The sequence below is a fragment of the Elephantulus edwardii genome, unplaced genomic scaffold (genome assembly GCF_000299155.1).
Source record: "Elephantulus edwardii isolate Elephantulus edwardi_28Jun2011 unplaced genomic scaffold, EleEdw1.0 scaffold00002, whole genome shotgun sequence".
NCBI lineage: Eukaryota > Metazoa > Chordata > Mammalia > Macroscelidea > Macroscelididae > Elephantulus > Elephantulus edwardii.
Genome location: NW_006399752.1, coordinates 26,162,863 through 26,179,997, shown reverse-complemented (window position 1 = coordinate 26,179,997; position 17,135 = coordinate 26,162,863). Strand labels below are relative to the sequence as shown.

General features: G+C 38.8%; 1 protein-coding gene across 2 annotated transcripts in view; it reads right to left on the bottom strand.

The window, feature by feature from the left end:
- Positions 1-564: 564 nt before the first annotated feature.
- The window catches only part of CDK19 (cyclin-dependent kinase 19), a 237,197-nt gene continuing 220,626 nt past the window's right edge, over positions 565-17,135 (bottom strand). For both annotated transcript variants that reach the window (XM_006879039.1, XM_006879040.1), the window contains 7 exons: positions 14,527-14,670; positions 14,340-14,409; positions 10,518-10,590; positions 10,063-10,160; positions 8,878-8,956; positions 7,361-7,627; positions 565-696 (listed from right to left, as the gene is read on the bottom strand). In XM_006879039.1, the coding sequence (XP_006879101.1) occupies positions 565-696; positions 7,361-7,627; positions 8,878-8,956; positions 10,063-10,160; positions 10,518-10,590; positions 14,340-14,409; positions 14,527-14,670 (863 nt within the window). The remainder of the gene's footprint in view (positions 697-7,360; positions 7,628-8,877; positions 8,957-10,062; positions 10,161-10,517; positions 10,591-14,339; positions 14,410-14,526; positions 14,671-17,135) is intronic.

Here is a 17,135-nt window from a genome sequence, read left to right as displayed (position 1 = left end):
CCCATTTCTTGTCTTTTTATTAGACCTTCCCTGAAACTAGATAAATAAAAACACAATACTAAAGGACTTTGGGACAGTAACAGTTTCTGCTTAAGACTTCCATGAGCAAAAAAGTTAGGTCCTGTGAGAACAGCGTAGTGCTTTAAAAGGTGCATCTGTGTTGCTAAACAGTTCATGTAGTATAAAACTATACACCACTGGAGTCCTGTTTCTAAAACGTTAAAATCCTATTAAAAGAGCTTTGAAAAGATAAATCATACTGATTGCTACAGCATGAGAAAGGTGCACCAGGAAATCCTTCAAAGAATCCTGAAGGTTACAGAAGTTAAGTGCTGGGCTTAGATCAGATGCTTTCTCAGAGATCACAATGCAACACATGCAGGAACAGTGGAGGGAAACTTCACAAGAATCTTCTTTACGTAGACAGACAAAGTTCTCCTCTTAAATATGGGAGTTGAAAACCGGCATCACAGCTGGCATTTTTGGTTCTTTTCAATGCAGACACTGTATTGCTGAGTCTGTGCTCTGGGGCCGGCCTGGCCCAATGGAGGATGACTGGGCCGCTCAGTACCGGTGGGCCTGGTGAGATGGGTGGTACTGCGCGTTCTGCTGAGCCGAGGAGGAGTAGCCCAGTGTGCCCTGGGACTGAGAGGATCCCTGAACACTGCTTTGGTAATTCAGGCGTGAAGTGGAGTGCTGAGAAGAGAAACAAGAGAAGGAAATTACTGACGGGAGAAGAAAACTGATTAAGCTGTGAATCCCAATAAACAGTCACCATGAAGTCAACTCATGACCACCTCACATGTGCTCCACAGGGTGGTTTCAATGGCTGCTCTCTCAGAAGCAGTTCACTGGTCTTTCTTCCAGGTGCTTCTGGGTGGACGTGAACCTCTGAACTTTGGTTAGCAGACAAATATGTTAAAGGCTTGTACCACCCAGGGGCTCTGTTAATCACAAAAGCACAGAAAAAAACGAGCCATTTTCCTCATTAGACTTGGTTTAGAACCATGACAGCTGACTTAGCTTGTTAATACATTTCTTGTTTATCTAAAATCACAGCCTGTAATCAGCCACATGTTCTGACAAGCAACAAGTCTGGCTAGATTTCTTTGGGAGATAAACTAGACAGGCAAAGAAAGGCAGAGGCAAAACTTATGCTGACTCACTGTTCGTTCCCTGACTCACTCAGGGTAAGTTAAGCCCTCTGCAGAACTGAGATTTGAAAATAAGAATAACCAGTTTGGCACAATGGATTAATGGTATTTTCAGTATATACAGATGTGCTGCTAACACTTTCAGTATAAATGACACAAAGCTGGGACAAAATCCCCATTATTTTTAAAGAATGGTAGCAGCACTAAATGACTTTTACAAACTTCAAGTAACAATTGTTGTGTACCACAGAGAGTTGGAATAAACTCATAGCAGATCCTCCAGTTGGTTTTCAGAGGCAGTAAATTGCATGGGAGAAGACTGCCCATTTTTCTTCTTTAGGAGCTGCTGAAGGATCCAAACCACATGCCTTTGGGTTGGCAGCACAACTTCTTAGCACTTAGCCACCAGAGTTCCTTTAGATTTAGAATAAGGCAATTTTCATAGATGACTATCCTCAAGACAGAGACAAGTGTACGCCAATTCAGTACACTCTGCTATTTCCTATTAACCCAATTATTATTACTTTAAAGGAAGCATTCATTCATGTTCAATATGGGGGGGGGGGACATGTAAAAGGAAAATTCATCTATAGAATAAGAACACGGTATCTGGTTAAATGTAAGTATCACCAGAGCTAGTGTCAAGAAGCCCTGGTAGCTTAATACATTATAGGTTGCTCAATGGTTCAAATCCACCAGCCAACCTCAAGAAGAAAGATAAGCAGTATCCTTAAAGATTTATACAATGAATGACTGGAAACCCTAAGTTTCTGTAAACTTTCATTAAAATTAATTTAGAAAAAGAAAAAAAAAGATTTATACTGAGATTTGCTGGTGGAGGGTTTTTTGGTGTGTTCTGGTAGAGCTAATGTCTCTGGTGGTGTTCAGAGGCTGAGAAAACAGGGAAAGTATGTGCATAATAAAGCTATTACTCAGAGTTAAAAATGTAAATGCCCTTGAGGTGAAAGCAGGAGGTTAAGAAAGAATGAATCAGTAGGGCTCACTCCTCAAGTTCCAAAGGCTGCCAACGTGGACTTGCAGCATCTGGTCCAAGGCAAACAGTGTAATAAAACAGTCCTAAGTTGCATAACCCTGAAACCTTTCAAAATTCCAAATTTTTAATTTGTTTTATTTTGCCATTGTATAGCTGAAAGGCACTGATAGCAATTTTGCTGGCAGACATTAGAGAATCTACTTTGCTGCAGTGTCTCTCTTATAATATCATTTAAGAAAAGGAAAAAGAAATGTTAATGTACCCATTTTAAAAGTATTAATTATGCCTGCTCGTAAAACACTAATGGAATCCATGGAAAAGATGACAAAAGTACTCCTTTATAGAAAAGTTAAGTCTGGCCTTGAATAAATGGGAGGAAAAGTCATTGAGGGGTAATCAAAACCCAAAAAATATCACATTAGCCTTTCTTAGTTATTATAAAAAATAGCTATTAATTTTTCATTGAAAAGTTTTTATGAGGAAACTGAAATCCAGATACAAAGATGCTTGATTCCTGAGAAAGCCTTCAACCACCCTGTTCAGATTAGTCTATGGCTGATCCCCTATTCTTTTCCCTCTTCTTGTCTTTGTAAGTACACTTCATTGTCACTAGCCTACCTTGAGCCATATGCTCTTCTAAATCTTTTAAATAAGAATGCTCTACACACACACACCCCCAGAGAGAGAGAGAGAGAGAGAGAGGCAGAGAGAGAGAGAGAGAGACAGAGAGAGAGAGAGAGAGAGAATAACTGCTCTTCATAAGCCTTCTATTTCATTTTCTTTGAGTTTTGACGATTTTTAACAAACTAACACCAGTTGCCTTTGAACTAACTTTTTGACTCAGGACAACTCCACATGTTCAGAGTAGAAGGGTGCTCCGGAGGCATTCAATGAAGAAGGGCTGGTCAGGGGGAGGCAGGTTTCCCCAAGGAAACTTCCCAAGAAATCAAAACTACACTATGGGAGGCTTTAGAGTACTCTTCTTTTTTTTAAAATTTTATTATTTTTGTGTGAGTGTACCGTCAAATCAGATCTGACAGGTACAGGAGGAGATTGTCCCTCCTTCCCCGGCAGAGCATCTGGTGGATTCGAACCGTGCGCCTCTAGGACTGTAGTTGCAGCTCCTTACCACTAGGCCACCAGAGCTCCCCCCTTAGAGTACTCTTCTAAGGCTTCCCAGGGTGTACTTTCAATTTCTTTGAGTTTTGATTATTCTTAACCAAAAGCCTTTGACTTGACTTTGTTGTTGTTGTTGTGTACCATCGAGTCGGAACCAACTCATAGCTGACCCTTAGCAGGTTTTCAGCACTAAATTGCACTGGAGTAGATTGCCCATCCTTCTCCCATGAAGCAGATGGTGGATTCGAACCATATGCCTTCGAGACTGCAGCACAACTTCTTGTCACTACGCTACCAGTGCTCCCTGACTTGACTTTAACTGAACTTTTTCGTTAGGCTGCTGAGAACCATCCAGGCCTTCCACTCCAACAAAATAGCAGACATATCTAACCACTTTGTAGGTAAACTCTAAGATTTATTTTAAGGTAAGCACAATTAAGGGCAAAGAAGCATTTTAAAAAGCTGGATTTTGAAATAATGTGATATTTAGGTTGTCACTGTTATGTGCCATTGAATCAGAACCTACTCATAGCTAACCACTTAGTCTGTTTTTAAGAGTCTATAAAATCCCATGAGAGGAGACTGTCCCTCTTTCCTGCAGAACAACTGGCAGATTCAAACTGCAAGCTTTTGATTTGACAGTGCCATACTTTGGAGGAAGATGCATCAATAACCTTTGCTCTGGGTGACATAACCTTGCCTGCTGAAAGTGAAGAGGACTTGAAGCACTTGCTACAGAAAGTTAAACACTGTAGCCTTCAATATAGACTATCAACATCAGAAAACAAAAATCCTCACCACCAGACATCATGATAGATGGAGAAAAGACTGAAACTGTCAATGACTTCATCTTACTTGGAACCATAATCCACCTGGTACCAGCAGTCAGGAGATTAGGAGTAGTACTGCACTAGAAAAGTCTTTAATCAGAGACCTCTCCAATTACTGAAGAGCAATGACGTCAGTTTGAGGATGAAGGTGCATCTGATTCAGGCCATGGTTTCTTCAGTCACTTGCTATGCTTCTGAGAGCTGGACAATGAAAAAGGATGGCAGAAGAACTTTTGAACTGTGGTGTTGGAGAAGAGTGCTCAATATCTCATGGAATGCCAAAAGAACAAACAGATGTGTCCTGCAGAAAGTGCAGCCAGAGTGTTTCTTGGAGGCAAAGATGATAAAGCCTCGTCTCACAAACTTTGAGCATGCTGCTAGGAGAGATTATTTCTTGCAGAGGAACATCATGCTTGGAAATACGGAGGCACACTGAAGAAGAGGAAGACTCACAATCGGGAGTAATGACACAGTAACTGAAGCAATGGGCATGAGTGTCAGATTGTGAGGATGGCATAGGATAGGACTGAGTTCAGATCTTCTGTTCAGAGGGCTGCTATGAGTAATATTCAAATCAATGGCACCTACTAACAACAGGCCACCAAAAGATTCCTAGTATTATGTCTAAAATTGAGTATATACTGCAATCAGAGACACAAAGATAAGTCAGTACGTTGTGAAGACTGAATATTTCTTATTAATATAAGAATAACTGAATATTAAAGTTCTTAAAATGGAATTGATTACAAATGTTAAATATGTTCATGATTAACTCCTCATGTAGTACTCCCCAAAGATTAAGGTGGTCTTAGTGGATTCAAAGCTGAAGGCTCTGTTAGTTTAACTGAGGCCAACTGAAAGTATTACATACTTTCTGCTTAGCGAGAACCATGAACAAGAAGTTATCAAGGCAACCATGTGATACATATACAGGAGACTGAGTAGCATAGTTAGGGAGCTCTTGTGGCTTAGTGGTAAGGAATTACCAAACGGTAATTGCAAACGGTATGCAGTCTGAACACATTAGCTGCTTCCTGGGAGAAAGATGAGCAATCTCTTCTTATACAATTTACTGCCTCTGAAAACCCACTGGAGAGTCAGGTATGGGCCAATAGTTACATATTGAAACATTTTGTAAATAAATTTGAGGGTTCAGAACTACCAGCCACTCTGAGGAAGAAAGATAAGGCAGTTTGTATCAATAAAGATTTAAAGCCTAGGAAATTTTATAGGAAGACCTATCCTGTCCAATAGGATCCCTCTGGGTCAAAAGAACTCGATGGTGGAGAGTTTTTATATGGTGCAAATGGCTGAGTACTCAATTGTTAATCAAAAAACTGCTGGTTTGAATCTACCCAAAGCAGCTTCAGAAGACAATTCAACTCATTGTTATGGAAGTGGAACTAACTCATAGATGACCTTTCAGTGGGATTTTGGAAGTTGCAAATAGCACAGAAGACTGTGCATGCTTCACCGCCTTCTCTCTTGGAGCAGCTGGTGTGGATTCAAAGCACCCATCTTTGGGTTGGCAGTTCAACTCCTTACCCACTGAAAACCCTTTGGAGCACTGCCACTCTGTACACCTGAGGTCACCCTGAAGGGGAAATGACTTGAAGGCAACTGGCAATAAAGACAAGCATGTGAAAACAGACTGCTGACATAGTAGTTTAGGTAGTTGGCTTTCTGGTGTGTTTTCTTTTATTCCAATTTTTGTCAGGAGTATATGGTCCCTAACCTGTGCTTTTGTTTTCCATTATATCTATCTAAATTGCTTCTCTTTCCCTAGTTCCCTGAGGGATTATGGTTCCAGGTGCTCCCTCCCATTTAAAAGGGGAAAAAAATGCCAAGAATTTAAAAACCACTCACTTAAATTTCCTTTTTTTTCCTGAGGCTCCCCTTAGCTTGATACTACCTACTACCTTGGAAAATATTTTTTTCTTTTGTGGTGGTGGTGGTGTTTCTTGTAAGGCTCCCCTGCTGTTTTCTCAGTAAATACTTTTTTTTCTCTCCAAATACTTTGCCAAAAGTATTTATTCTTTGAATTAGAAGCATAATTGCAGTTTTCTTTCAATCTTAGCAACTAAAAGTATTTCCTAATCTTGAAATTTAATCTAGCAAGAGCCTAGATACCTGAAAAATCTTTAATTGGTAAATAGAAACAATTTTATAATAAAAAAAATTTCTTTTTAGACACATTTAACAGTTATTTTTGAAAAATCATAACCTTAATCTCTCTTTTTCTTCTAAACCTATCTAGCAATGAAAGCAAATGTCTTAAATAAACAGACATCCCTTTTCCCCTTTTAACCGCCTTCCCTGCCTGCTTCTTCCTTAAGGGTAAACAAACCAGGAAGCCAAATATCTCAAAGTTGCACGAAATAAAGATTTTAAAAATTTTTAATTTCATACAATGCCTAGAAACAAGACTATATGCTTCCTGTCGACAAAATTTAAATTGTTGTTGCTGTTATTAGGTGCCATCAAGTTGTGCACCTCATAGTGACTCTATGTACAATAGTTCTGAACCCTGCTCTATCCTGAGCCAATATTATTGTCTCTGACACACTATCCCCATTATACAAGTCACTGAATTAATCCATCTCATCGAGGGTCTTCCTCTCTTTCTCTGTCCCTCCACCCTCCTAAGCATGATGTCTCTCTCCAAGGACCAGTCCCCTCCTTGCAACATGCCCAAAGTATGTCGGACAGAGCTTAAGAATCCTTGCCTCCAAGGTGCAGCCTGGTTTCATCCTCTCCAGGATGAACCTGTTTGTTCTCCTAGCAGTCCATTCAAAACTCTTCTCCAACATCACAACTCAAAGGCATCAATTCTCTATCATTCCTATCATTGTCCAGCTTTCTGATACATAGCAAATATGTAGGACTGCAGCCTTTAATGTGCTCAACATTAAGAAAACAAAGATTACCACTACTGGCCGACCAGCAGTATCTTGATAGATGGTGAAGAGACTGAGATTATTAACAGCTTTAGTTTACTTGGCTCTACAATCAACATTCTTGGTATCAGTAGCCAAGAAATCAAAAGAAGAACTGCACTGGGAAAGTCTGCCATCAGGGACCTCTCCAGAGTACTGATGAGCAACAATGTCAGTCTGGAGACTAATGTGCGCCTGACCAAGGCCAAAGTCTTCGTAATTACTTGCTATGCATCAGAAACTTTAGAATTATACAGTTTATTATTAATCTTGTTGCTATTTCATAAAATTTATAAAGGTAAAAAAGGATGCAGTTTGGGACAGTACCTGATAATCTGAGGGCATAACAGGCCCGCCTGAGTTAGCGCCTGAAGGCCCGAGCCGTGGTTTCTTGTTGGGAGGCACCTGGTTAAGGCCAGAGTCCTGGCTGTGCTGCAGCCCTGCCCCAGCGCCCCCAGCCCCTGTCCCCGTGCCCCCGGCAGTCCCATTGGTCTGTGTGCTGTTCTGCGGCTGTGAAGGCGCCTGTGGAGGGGCTGCTGTCTGCTGCGTGGGCGCTGTGGGCTGCTGATGTGGATTTTGCTGCTGTTGCTGATTCTTTGAAGAAAAGAAAGGGAAAGGGGGTGGGGGGGAAAGAAAGGCAAGCTTAGTATGAAATGAGGAGGCTCTGGTGGTAAGGTGCTGAGCTACTAACCCAAAACCACATGGCTCAACTACACCAGCTGTTCCACAGAACAAAACTGGGCAATCTTCTTCCCTGTGATATATTGCCTCTGAAAACCTGCTAGAGGGTCAGCTATGGATCGATTCAGACTTAGTGGCAAATAACAACAACAGTATGAAATGAAATGCACAGTCAAATTCTTTCATTACTTGATATGCACAGTTAACTGCTGACCAACCTATGGAGGAATTTATGTGCTGGACCTGACTGCAGGATGGAAGTACTGGGGGATACACTATCGCCAAAGGTCAAAGTACCATAACCTGAACCTACACATAGGACTCTGCCTCTGAGATGCATGTAAAAGGTACAGTAAGCCTCCAAATTAGTCATAAGGTCCAGAGGAAAGGGTCTGCACTCACTAAGATACCTATAAGGTCTTTCCATCCTGTTTCTGGCAACATTAGAGGGGACTGGAGAGGGGGTTGAAACAACCAGTGACATGGGCAGAACTGCTTTGAAAAGCCCATCTACACAGAGTGATGGTAGACACACAGCAACCACAAAGGATAAAAATTAGGGAACAGGGAAAATCCATAACAAAACAAACTAGGAAGAAGATTTATTTGCAAGCTATTTCTTTTTTTTTATTATTAAATTAAATTTTATTAGTTTTAATGAACATTTACAGAGATTTTGGGTTTTCATTCATTCATTGTTGCACTGTTTTCTCCACCCTCATCCCCAGTTCATTCTTCTTCCCCCCCACCCCAATGTCTGTTTTAATTGTCCAACTGCCACAGTGCTTGTCAAAGCCAGTTCTGATTAATCTCCTTTGTCAGTGTGTCCCTTGCCATTCCCTATCACTCCTCCCTGAGAGAGACTTCACCCTGATTCATAAGGAAAAGGGGATGGTGTATTCTCTTAGCTACTTCCTGCTGAAAAGGGATGCTGTGGGTTTCAGGGTGAAGGTCTTCTCTCACTACTCTAAAGGGCTCCCTTGGCAGTAGGAAACACATTCAAATCTCAATGTTCATCTACAGTACTAAAACATCCACAGAGACCAAACTAAACACATATTTAAACCAAAGGCAGTTAAATATATAGTAATCATTAGGTATATTTCCCTAAGATATCTTTTTGCCTCTTTACCCTTTGGAAAAGTGTACAATATAGTTTATACCTTGTCACCTTTCTCTTCAGGTTCATCTTCATTAAGGAATTCTCGTTTGGGGTATGGAATCTGGCAGCCAGCAAATACACTAGACATTATTTGGGGGGGGGGGAAGAAAAAAGGAAATATATGTCTCAACATGATTTAAAAGTTCCAAAATATTAACGTTGTTTATTTACCACACACCCCACCTTTATCTCTACCCATTTTCTTTTGCTTAAAAGATCTACCTATGTTCTTTTATTCCTTTTTTGTGGGTCTGTCTGTGGCTGCTATTTGCTAGATGCCTCCCAGTACAACTTAATTTAAGCAATGAAAAAGAACAAATAGTTTTCTCAAATCTTGTATCGTCACTTTCAACAACAAATCTTAGCTGCTTTGCTAGGTGATGTGTGTAATATAGACATTTGGTCCATATGTGTCCACAAAGCAGCTGGTGGATTTGAGCCACTAGAAATGCCACCTTGTGTTGACAGCACAGCTCTCTCCCAACTATGCCACCAAAGCTCCCTCTATAACATAGTAGTTTCGCAAATTAACTTCATCATCAACAAAAGAACTGATTATTTTCATTGTTGGAACAGATACAAATTCAGTTCTTTTTGTTGCTGATTAAGTTTTTGTTTTCTGTGTTTGGGTTTTATTTATTTATTTTAAGAAAAGCTGTATCTTTAAGAAAGCTAAGCATAAATTATATTGGATATAATAAGGATGAAGAAGTAAAGGGTCTTCTGTGATATACTGTGATACACAAAATTTTAGATTATCAGTTCTCCCAACTGGTTTAATTTATTTTTTGATCTTTTTCATAAAAACTGATTTTATGAGAGTCTCTCAACTGTCCATAGCTTTCATTTTCATCTGTAAAACTACTGTGCTGTCTGTGCATTAGAGGAGACGGCTCATCCTTCTCCAGTGGAGCAGCTGGTGGATTTGAACTGCGTACCTTTGCGATTATACTATGGCTTTTACCACTAGGCCATCAGTGTCTCTTAAAGCTAATAGGCACCCCTAAAACAGTTTGTTTTCACTGACTTTTTTCTTCAGTGTTTTTTTTCCTAAATATAGGACACCTTTATCTTTAGAGTTTCAGAATATTAATGAAGGAAGTAAAATACTTTCACAACATATACTTGTTCTGCTTTTAGCTGCCGTCCCAGGAGCAAAGGACAAAGAAAAGATTACAATACATACTCTAAAGTTGGCAAGGGGTCTTCCTGAAAATAAGGATCCTGCAGAGCCTGCTCTGAGGTGATTCTCTTGGTTGGATCCATAGTAAGGAGTTTCTGAAGCTAGAGTAACAACATATAATGATATTGAAAGCAAACAAAAACACTGTTTACAAGTCAACATTTAAGCTTTTGCATTAATGTTTAGATTTACATCAAATACATTTTGTATGATAGTTGTATTGCATATAATTAGAAAAAAGAAACAGTAGTAAAACGTTTAGAATTTCAATTTTTCCTGAAGATAAATGATTGGGGGGAGAATTCAGACTAGAAGTCAGGGGTGGCATCTCAACAGAAAAATATTTCACTCTGCTGCAGCACCCAGCATTTTCTTCTCCTTTTAAAGAGGAGGTAAATGGCATGAGGTGAGGCCTGCACTGAGGATCAGATTTCACAGTCTGTGAGCAATGTACCTACCAAGAGGAATACTTTGCTGTCAGGCTTGACTTTGTGTTTCTCCATGTACTTTATGAGGCTACTGTTGGCGTACCTGCAAGGGCATGGACAATCACATATTATTGGGAACACTTCCACAACTGTCTATTTTTTAATTAAACACTTCAACATTAGTGTCCCTATCACTTTTCCTGTAAGGCATGTGTGTTTAAGAAGAATTGTTTTCCATGATTAAAAAGGAACACACATTGAAACAGGGCTTCTTTTTTTATTATTATTATCAAAATTAAAGCTTTTATTTTAGTTCTTATCAAAAACATGGAAAAAATGAACATCACTTGCCATCTTCATCTGAAAACAGCTATGACTACATGAACTAATATAATTAGCAATTCTATTCATTGGTATATAATGCATGTAAAAGTGTATATGAAATTACTTTTGAAAATAATTTTATAGAAACCATTTGAACTGAAAATATATGTATTCTATGACACAACAATTTCATTCATAGTGAAACATTCTAGTCTAAGCTATACTTTTGCATACACATCATTAGGATACATGAAAGTTAATGCTCTTAGCAGCACTTTTGTAATAACAGAAGTTTGTTAACAACCAAATGTCCATCAACTGAGGAATGGGCAAATAAATTGCTATGTAGTCACAGAATGGAATGTTATTCAACAGCAAAAATGAGAACTAAAGTTATAAATAAAAAATTGAAAGGTAAAAGGCAATAATAAATCTACTAACATATGTATTTATATATAAAACTATAAGATGAAGGAATAACAAATAAAAATTCAGAATAATGATTGCTCTCTAGAAGGGCTGTGACCAAGAAAGAAGGACATATGAAGCAAAAGCAAACAAGAGTATGTCAGGATCAGGAGCCGGTAGCTAATGTGCCCCCTACAGCAGGAACAATGTCCTCCTCAAAGAGGAGGAGGGATAGTACTCTGAGGACTATGGTGCATCTGCCCCAAGCCATGATATTTTCAGTCCTTCATATGCATGTGAAAGTAGGACAATGAATAAGGAAAACTAAAGGAGAAGAGATACCCTCATGTGTTGGTGAAGAATATTAAACAAATTCTGTGTTGGAAGAAGTAGAGTTAGAATGCTCTTTAGAAACAAAGATAGTGAGATTTTGTCTCATATACTTTGAGTATATTATCAGGAGGGACCCATCTGTTTTGAGAGAGAGGCATCATGCTTGGCAAAGCAAAGAGTAAAGCAAGAAAGGAAGAGTCCCACTAAAATGGAAAGACATGATAGCTATAATGGGATCACATGTAACACAGAGTATGGAGACTGCAGAACTGAGCAGTATTTAGAGACCTGAATATATTCAATTTTATATAGAGATATCTGGATAGCTTCAGATAGATTTAAACCTGTTTCCCATCAGTCGATTTCAACTCAAGGTGAGTTATGTAGTATGTCAGGATAGAACTGTGCTCCATAAGGTTTTGAGGGCTGATTTTTCGGAAGTAGAGCATAATCCATCTTCTGAAGGATCTCTTGGTAGACTGGAACCACTAACCTTTCTGTTAGCAGTCAAGAAAGTTAGCCATTAGTGCCACTTAATCTTTATTTAGTTCTTTGTTTTAGGTATGTATGTGGGAAGAATGATTTGCTTAGGAATTATGCGCTGTTGTTACTAAACTTTTCCCATTACTTGTCTAGCTGCATTCTAATTCTCTTAAAATGAACTTCTTCTTATTTTTAGTTATTGTAAATGTATATTACAAAGAGGGGCCAGTCTGTGAAGGGTGCTATGCTTAGAAAAGTAGAGAGTGAGTAAAGGAAAAGATATACCCTCCCCCAACAAAATGCACTGACATAGTGACTACAACAATGGGCTTAAGCACAGCATAGATTGTGGGGAGGGGGCAGGACTGGACATAAGATTATGAAGGGTCTCTGATGTACACATGGTTACTATGCGTCAGAGTCAACTCAATGGTTAAGCCAAATCTAGTTGGTAAAAATTTCTATTGTCTTTAAATATGAAGCTAAATATTAAATGCCTTCATTAAAGTTCTCCATGTTTGGTATAATTGGAATGTCTTCAATTATCTACTTGACATTGAGCATGTATGTGCTCACCTCTGAAGAGATACACTGGTGTATATGATACACATGGTCCATGCTATTGAGAGGAAAAGACAGGCAACTGTTTAAAAATTAACTGTAATGCAAGGTGATTGGTGCTGACAGAAGTAGCTCAAGATGCAAGAGGAGGGCAGAAGGACAGCACCTCACTCGGACCTGGAAGCTCAAGGAGGCTTCATCAGGGAGATGATGCTCAAGCCTAAAGTATAAACTGAAAGGACAGGTAGGAGTTAAAATGACGGAGAAAATGGAAGAATGTAAGTATATTCTAGATTGAACCCAAAGACAAAGGAAAGCTGAGGGTCCTTAAAGGAATACACAAAGCCTGGGTTGTAGAAAACGATGTACAGAATGGTGAGGAGACGCACCTAGAGAAGCATCCCACAGGCCACAGGAACTGAAAGCAAATGTAAATTAAGCAAGTGCCATTGCTAATGCAAAAGCTAGTCAAATCCACCAGGATTTGACAGGACAAAGATGGGCAGTCTTTTCTTATTGGGATTTAGTCTCGGAAATCTGGGAGAGGTCTGCTAGGAGCTGGAATCCTAGCAGTTGGAACCCTAGTTGGTAGCTGAGAAACTGAGTTAGGAACTAACATGATCAAATTTGTATTAAGCCATGACACTGATATAGTCAGTGAGAGTTGTAAGTAGGAACAGGTGCAGAAATACTGCTTAAGGAAGTCACTGCAGGATTCTAGGGGAAAGATGGTTGTGGTCTGGCCAACAATAGGACAGATGGAGAGAAATACAAAAATTCAGATGATACTCAGAATGAAGGAGGTTTAGATGATGAGGTGAGACAGAAGACAGTGAAGTAGAAAAACAGAATAAAGTACCCAAGTCTTGGCTTAAGAAATTAAGTGCCTGCATCTTAGGACACAAAATAAGAGTATGAAGAGAGACTTATGGGGATAGCTAAGTTCAGCTTTGTATGTTTAATGTGAAGTACTTATAAAACAGTCTAGTTGACATTCTTGAAAACAAATACATAAATGAAACTTGTAAAAGAGCTCAAAGCAGGCTATATATTGTATTAGCATTAAACAAACTGTGGCCATCAAATTTTAGGGGATTGCCTGGGAAAATGTCTAGAATGAAGAGAGTCCAGATAGGATCTTGAGCAATAGAAGTGCTACTTTAAACACGGGACAGAGACGAAAGACTCACCAAGGACAATGGGAAAGAGGGGCCAGAGATGATCACTAGCACTCTTTATTTCTCCTTAGGGTCTATAGTTTCGTTTCAGTAAGGCATCCTATCCTGAAATTCTGTTAAGTTGCTCAAAGGGAGAGGCTTTCACCTTTCTCTCTAGATGTGCATGTTTACAAAGGATTCTGATCAGGACCTCACCTTTACTCTCCTCTTATTTGTACTTAATGTACACTTCTCCACCACTTTGTTTGCTTCAGATCCTTCTGCCATTCCTCCTGGTTTCAGTCACCAGTTATGACTCAAATAAAGATAAAAATCACAGCTGCAACCTAGAACTAAGACTTTTTCAAGCTAAGACAGAAGAGAAGTTTTAAAGATCTACTTCACAGCTAAATTTTTTTAAACACTACAATCTATGCCTGGAATATATTTCCCTTTTAAATCACAGGCAAAAATTTATTGTACATAATCTAAGTTTGTGGCTTTAAGTAATCATTACATTTGACTTTTTAAAAGATTAAATGTTCCCACTGAATTTTCCATCTCTATTTAATATGAAATTACTTACGTTGTTCTTCTAAAATCCTTTTGAAGTGTAGGGTATTCTGGCATCTTTCTAATATCTTCCCAATCTTTATCTTACAAAAAAACCCAAAATTATTATTATTATTATAGGATATACTTTCTTTTTCTTCTAAAAATCTCCTAATTTTTTTTCTTAAATATGCTTGATTTAAAAAGAGGAAATAACTCACCTGCAGGAAATCCCATGACACTAAATATCCGATCAAGTTGATCATGATGAAAGGGATTGCTTGTTTTTATATCTTCCTGACGACAGTGAAAAATAGGTTCTGAAGTTAACAATTCAGCAAATATACAACCTATTGCCCATATATCTATGAAAGAAGAAAAACAAGTTTTGTACATATTTTTACATATATTTCCTTGGTTATAATTCCTCACTATAATCACAACCTAGGCACAGGAAACTTTCCAGTGAAGCAGTATACAAGGAAGAGAAAAATACACACATACAAATATATAAAATTGAAAACCTTGTAACAGCTTAACTTTACATCAAGTAATAAACTCCTTCTTGTTGTTGTTATTATGTAACATCAAGTCGCCTGTGACCCACAGTGACCCTAAGTACAGCAGCTCTGTACCTTGTCCTGCCTGTCCTGAGCCAGTCTCACTGATTCTGACACACCAACCCCATTGCCCCAGTTACTGTATCAATCCATCTCATTGGGGTCTTCCTCTCCTGCGCTGTCTCCTCCACCCTTCCGAGCATGATGTTCTTCTCCAAGGATTGGTCCCTCCTGGCCATGTGCCCAAAGTATGTGAGAAGGAGCTTCAAAATCCTAACCTCCAAGGAGGAACTTGGTTTCACCCTCGCCAAGACTAATCTATTTGTTTTCTTGGTGGTTCATGGTATGTTCAAGACTCTTCTCCAGCACCACAATTCGAAGGCACTGATGATTAGTGTTTGAATAAAGTTTCAGGGGAGAAAAGAGACTGCCCACCATGCCTTTGGCACTGCAGCACAGCTTCTTGCCACCAGGCCTCCAGAGCTCCAGTAAATATAAAATAATTATATAAAATTTAAAGCCTTTAAAACATTCTGTAAATTTTCTAAAGCTAAGCTTTATAGCAAGTAATAAAATAAACCCCTTAGCATTAGGCAAAAGTTTTCCTGACCACTCACAATTATTTATCACTGAAATATTAAACTGTTAGTCTAAACAAGGCCTATTAAATAAATTTGCAAGAACTAATGTGTAACAATAACATCAGCTGGAGGAAGACTTTCTAGGAGATGGACTGTCACAGTGAGTGCAACTATCAGTTTGAACACAGCAGAGATTGTGAAGATGGCACAGGACTGTTCTTTCATTCTGTTTTATGTAGGTTGTGATGATTAAAAGCCCATTCAAGAGTACCTAACAACAAGAATAAATGGTGATATAATTTCTGTATGGTACTTAAATGCATAATCAAAGAACAGAATTTATTAAATTCTCCGTCTAGACATCTCTGAAAGATTTGGAAAATTTTGGTTTTATCAGTAACTACCAATCTCATAGAGGTTTTTGATTATGATGAAAATCCCTGAGATTCAATGAGATAAAGAGGATAGGACAGGACAGGACATGGTTCAGATCTGTTGTTCACAGAATCACTATGCGTCACACATGACGCAACGGTACCTAGCAACAACAACCAATCTCAGTTTTTTCCAAAAAATTGTAAGGTCTAGAAAATGATAAATAAATACAAGCATATACACAAGCACTGCATGAAACCAGTAGAGACAGACCTTACCTAAGCATATTCAATTAGATACTATCCCACCTACTAACCCACAATTAGGATTAAATCAGGAATCTCTTAAAGTTTTATTACCTGTTTCAAGTCATCAGTTACATTGTTTCAATTTTACATATTGAAAAACTGTCATTTATATTCTGAGACTACAAAATTGTATACTGATTGTACACATACTGTAGATGAATTAAGTAACAAATAAGCTTAATCATATAAATGCTAGAATTAGTACACTAATTTCACAAAACAAATTACCAAACAGAACAAAGCATGTAATAAGGTCTCATTTATGTGACCTCACTAGAGAACTATTTCTTTGCACAAAAGTTAGCCTTTCTGCATAACATGAACATATTCATTAAATAGCCATTTCTTGTTATACTATTACCTGCTATCTTTAGAGGCTATAAAGCTTTACCTAATCATTCTTAGTAATGGAGCATGATTATCACCATCAGGGACATTCATCATTAACCAGGGTTAATAATACTATTGGGTGTCTGCTCTTTAATTATTTTCCTTCCCCCATATCATCTGGTTGTCGTCCTGGTCCCTGATGTGCTGCTTTGATGGCCCTGTCCATCTTCCCACTGGCTCCCTCTACTCTGCAGATGACTGGGACTTTGAGGACTATGATATGATGCCAATCATGTGGATTTCCAATTTGTCCCCTATTTAAAGTACGCAAGCCAGGATCTGGAATCCCTGTGAACTGCTAAGAGACAGAATCTCAGAGCAGCAGAGGGAGTCAAATCTAGGGTTCTCTGCCTCAAATTAGCTTCTAATTTTAAGTAGTCATCTGGCTCCATTACCATCTATACCCTTCCCTCAGCTCTCTTCTATAATGACATTTCCTAGCATATGCACACGCATGCCCACCCAGACATATGACTGTAATTGCCCCTCCAAAACCCTCCACTGATAAAACTCTGTTTTCCTATCCTCTAAATAGAAAGCATGCTCATTTCTGACATGGAGTGGGCATGAAGAAGAAAAAGGATGTGTGTATTCTAAGGAGCCTGCTGCAAATATA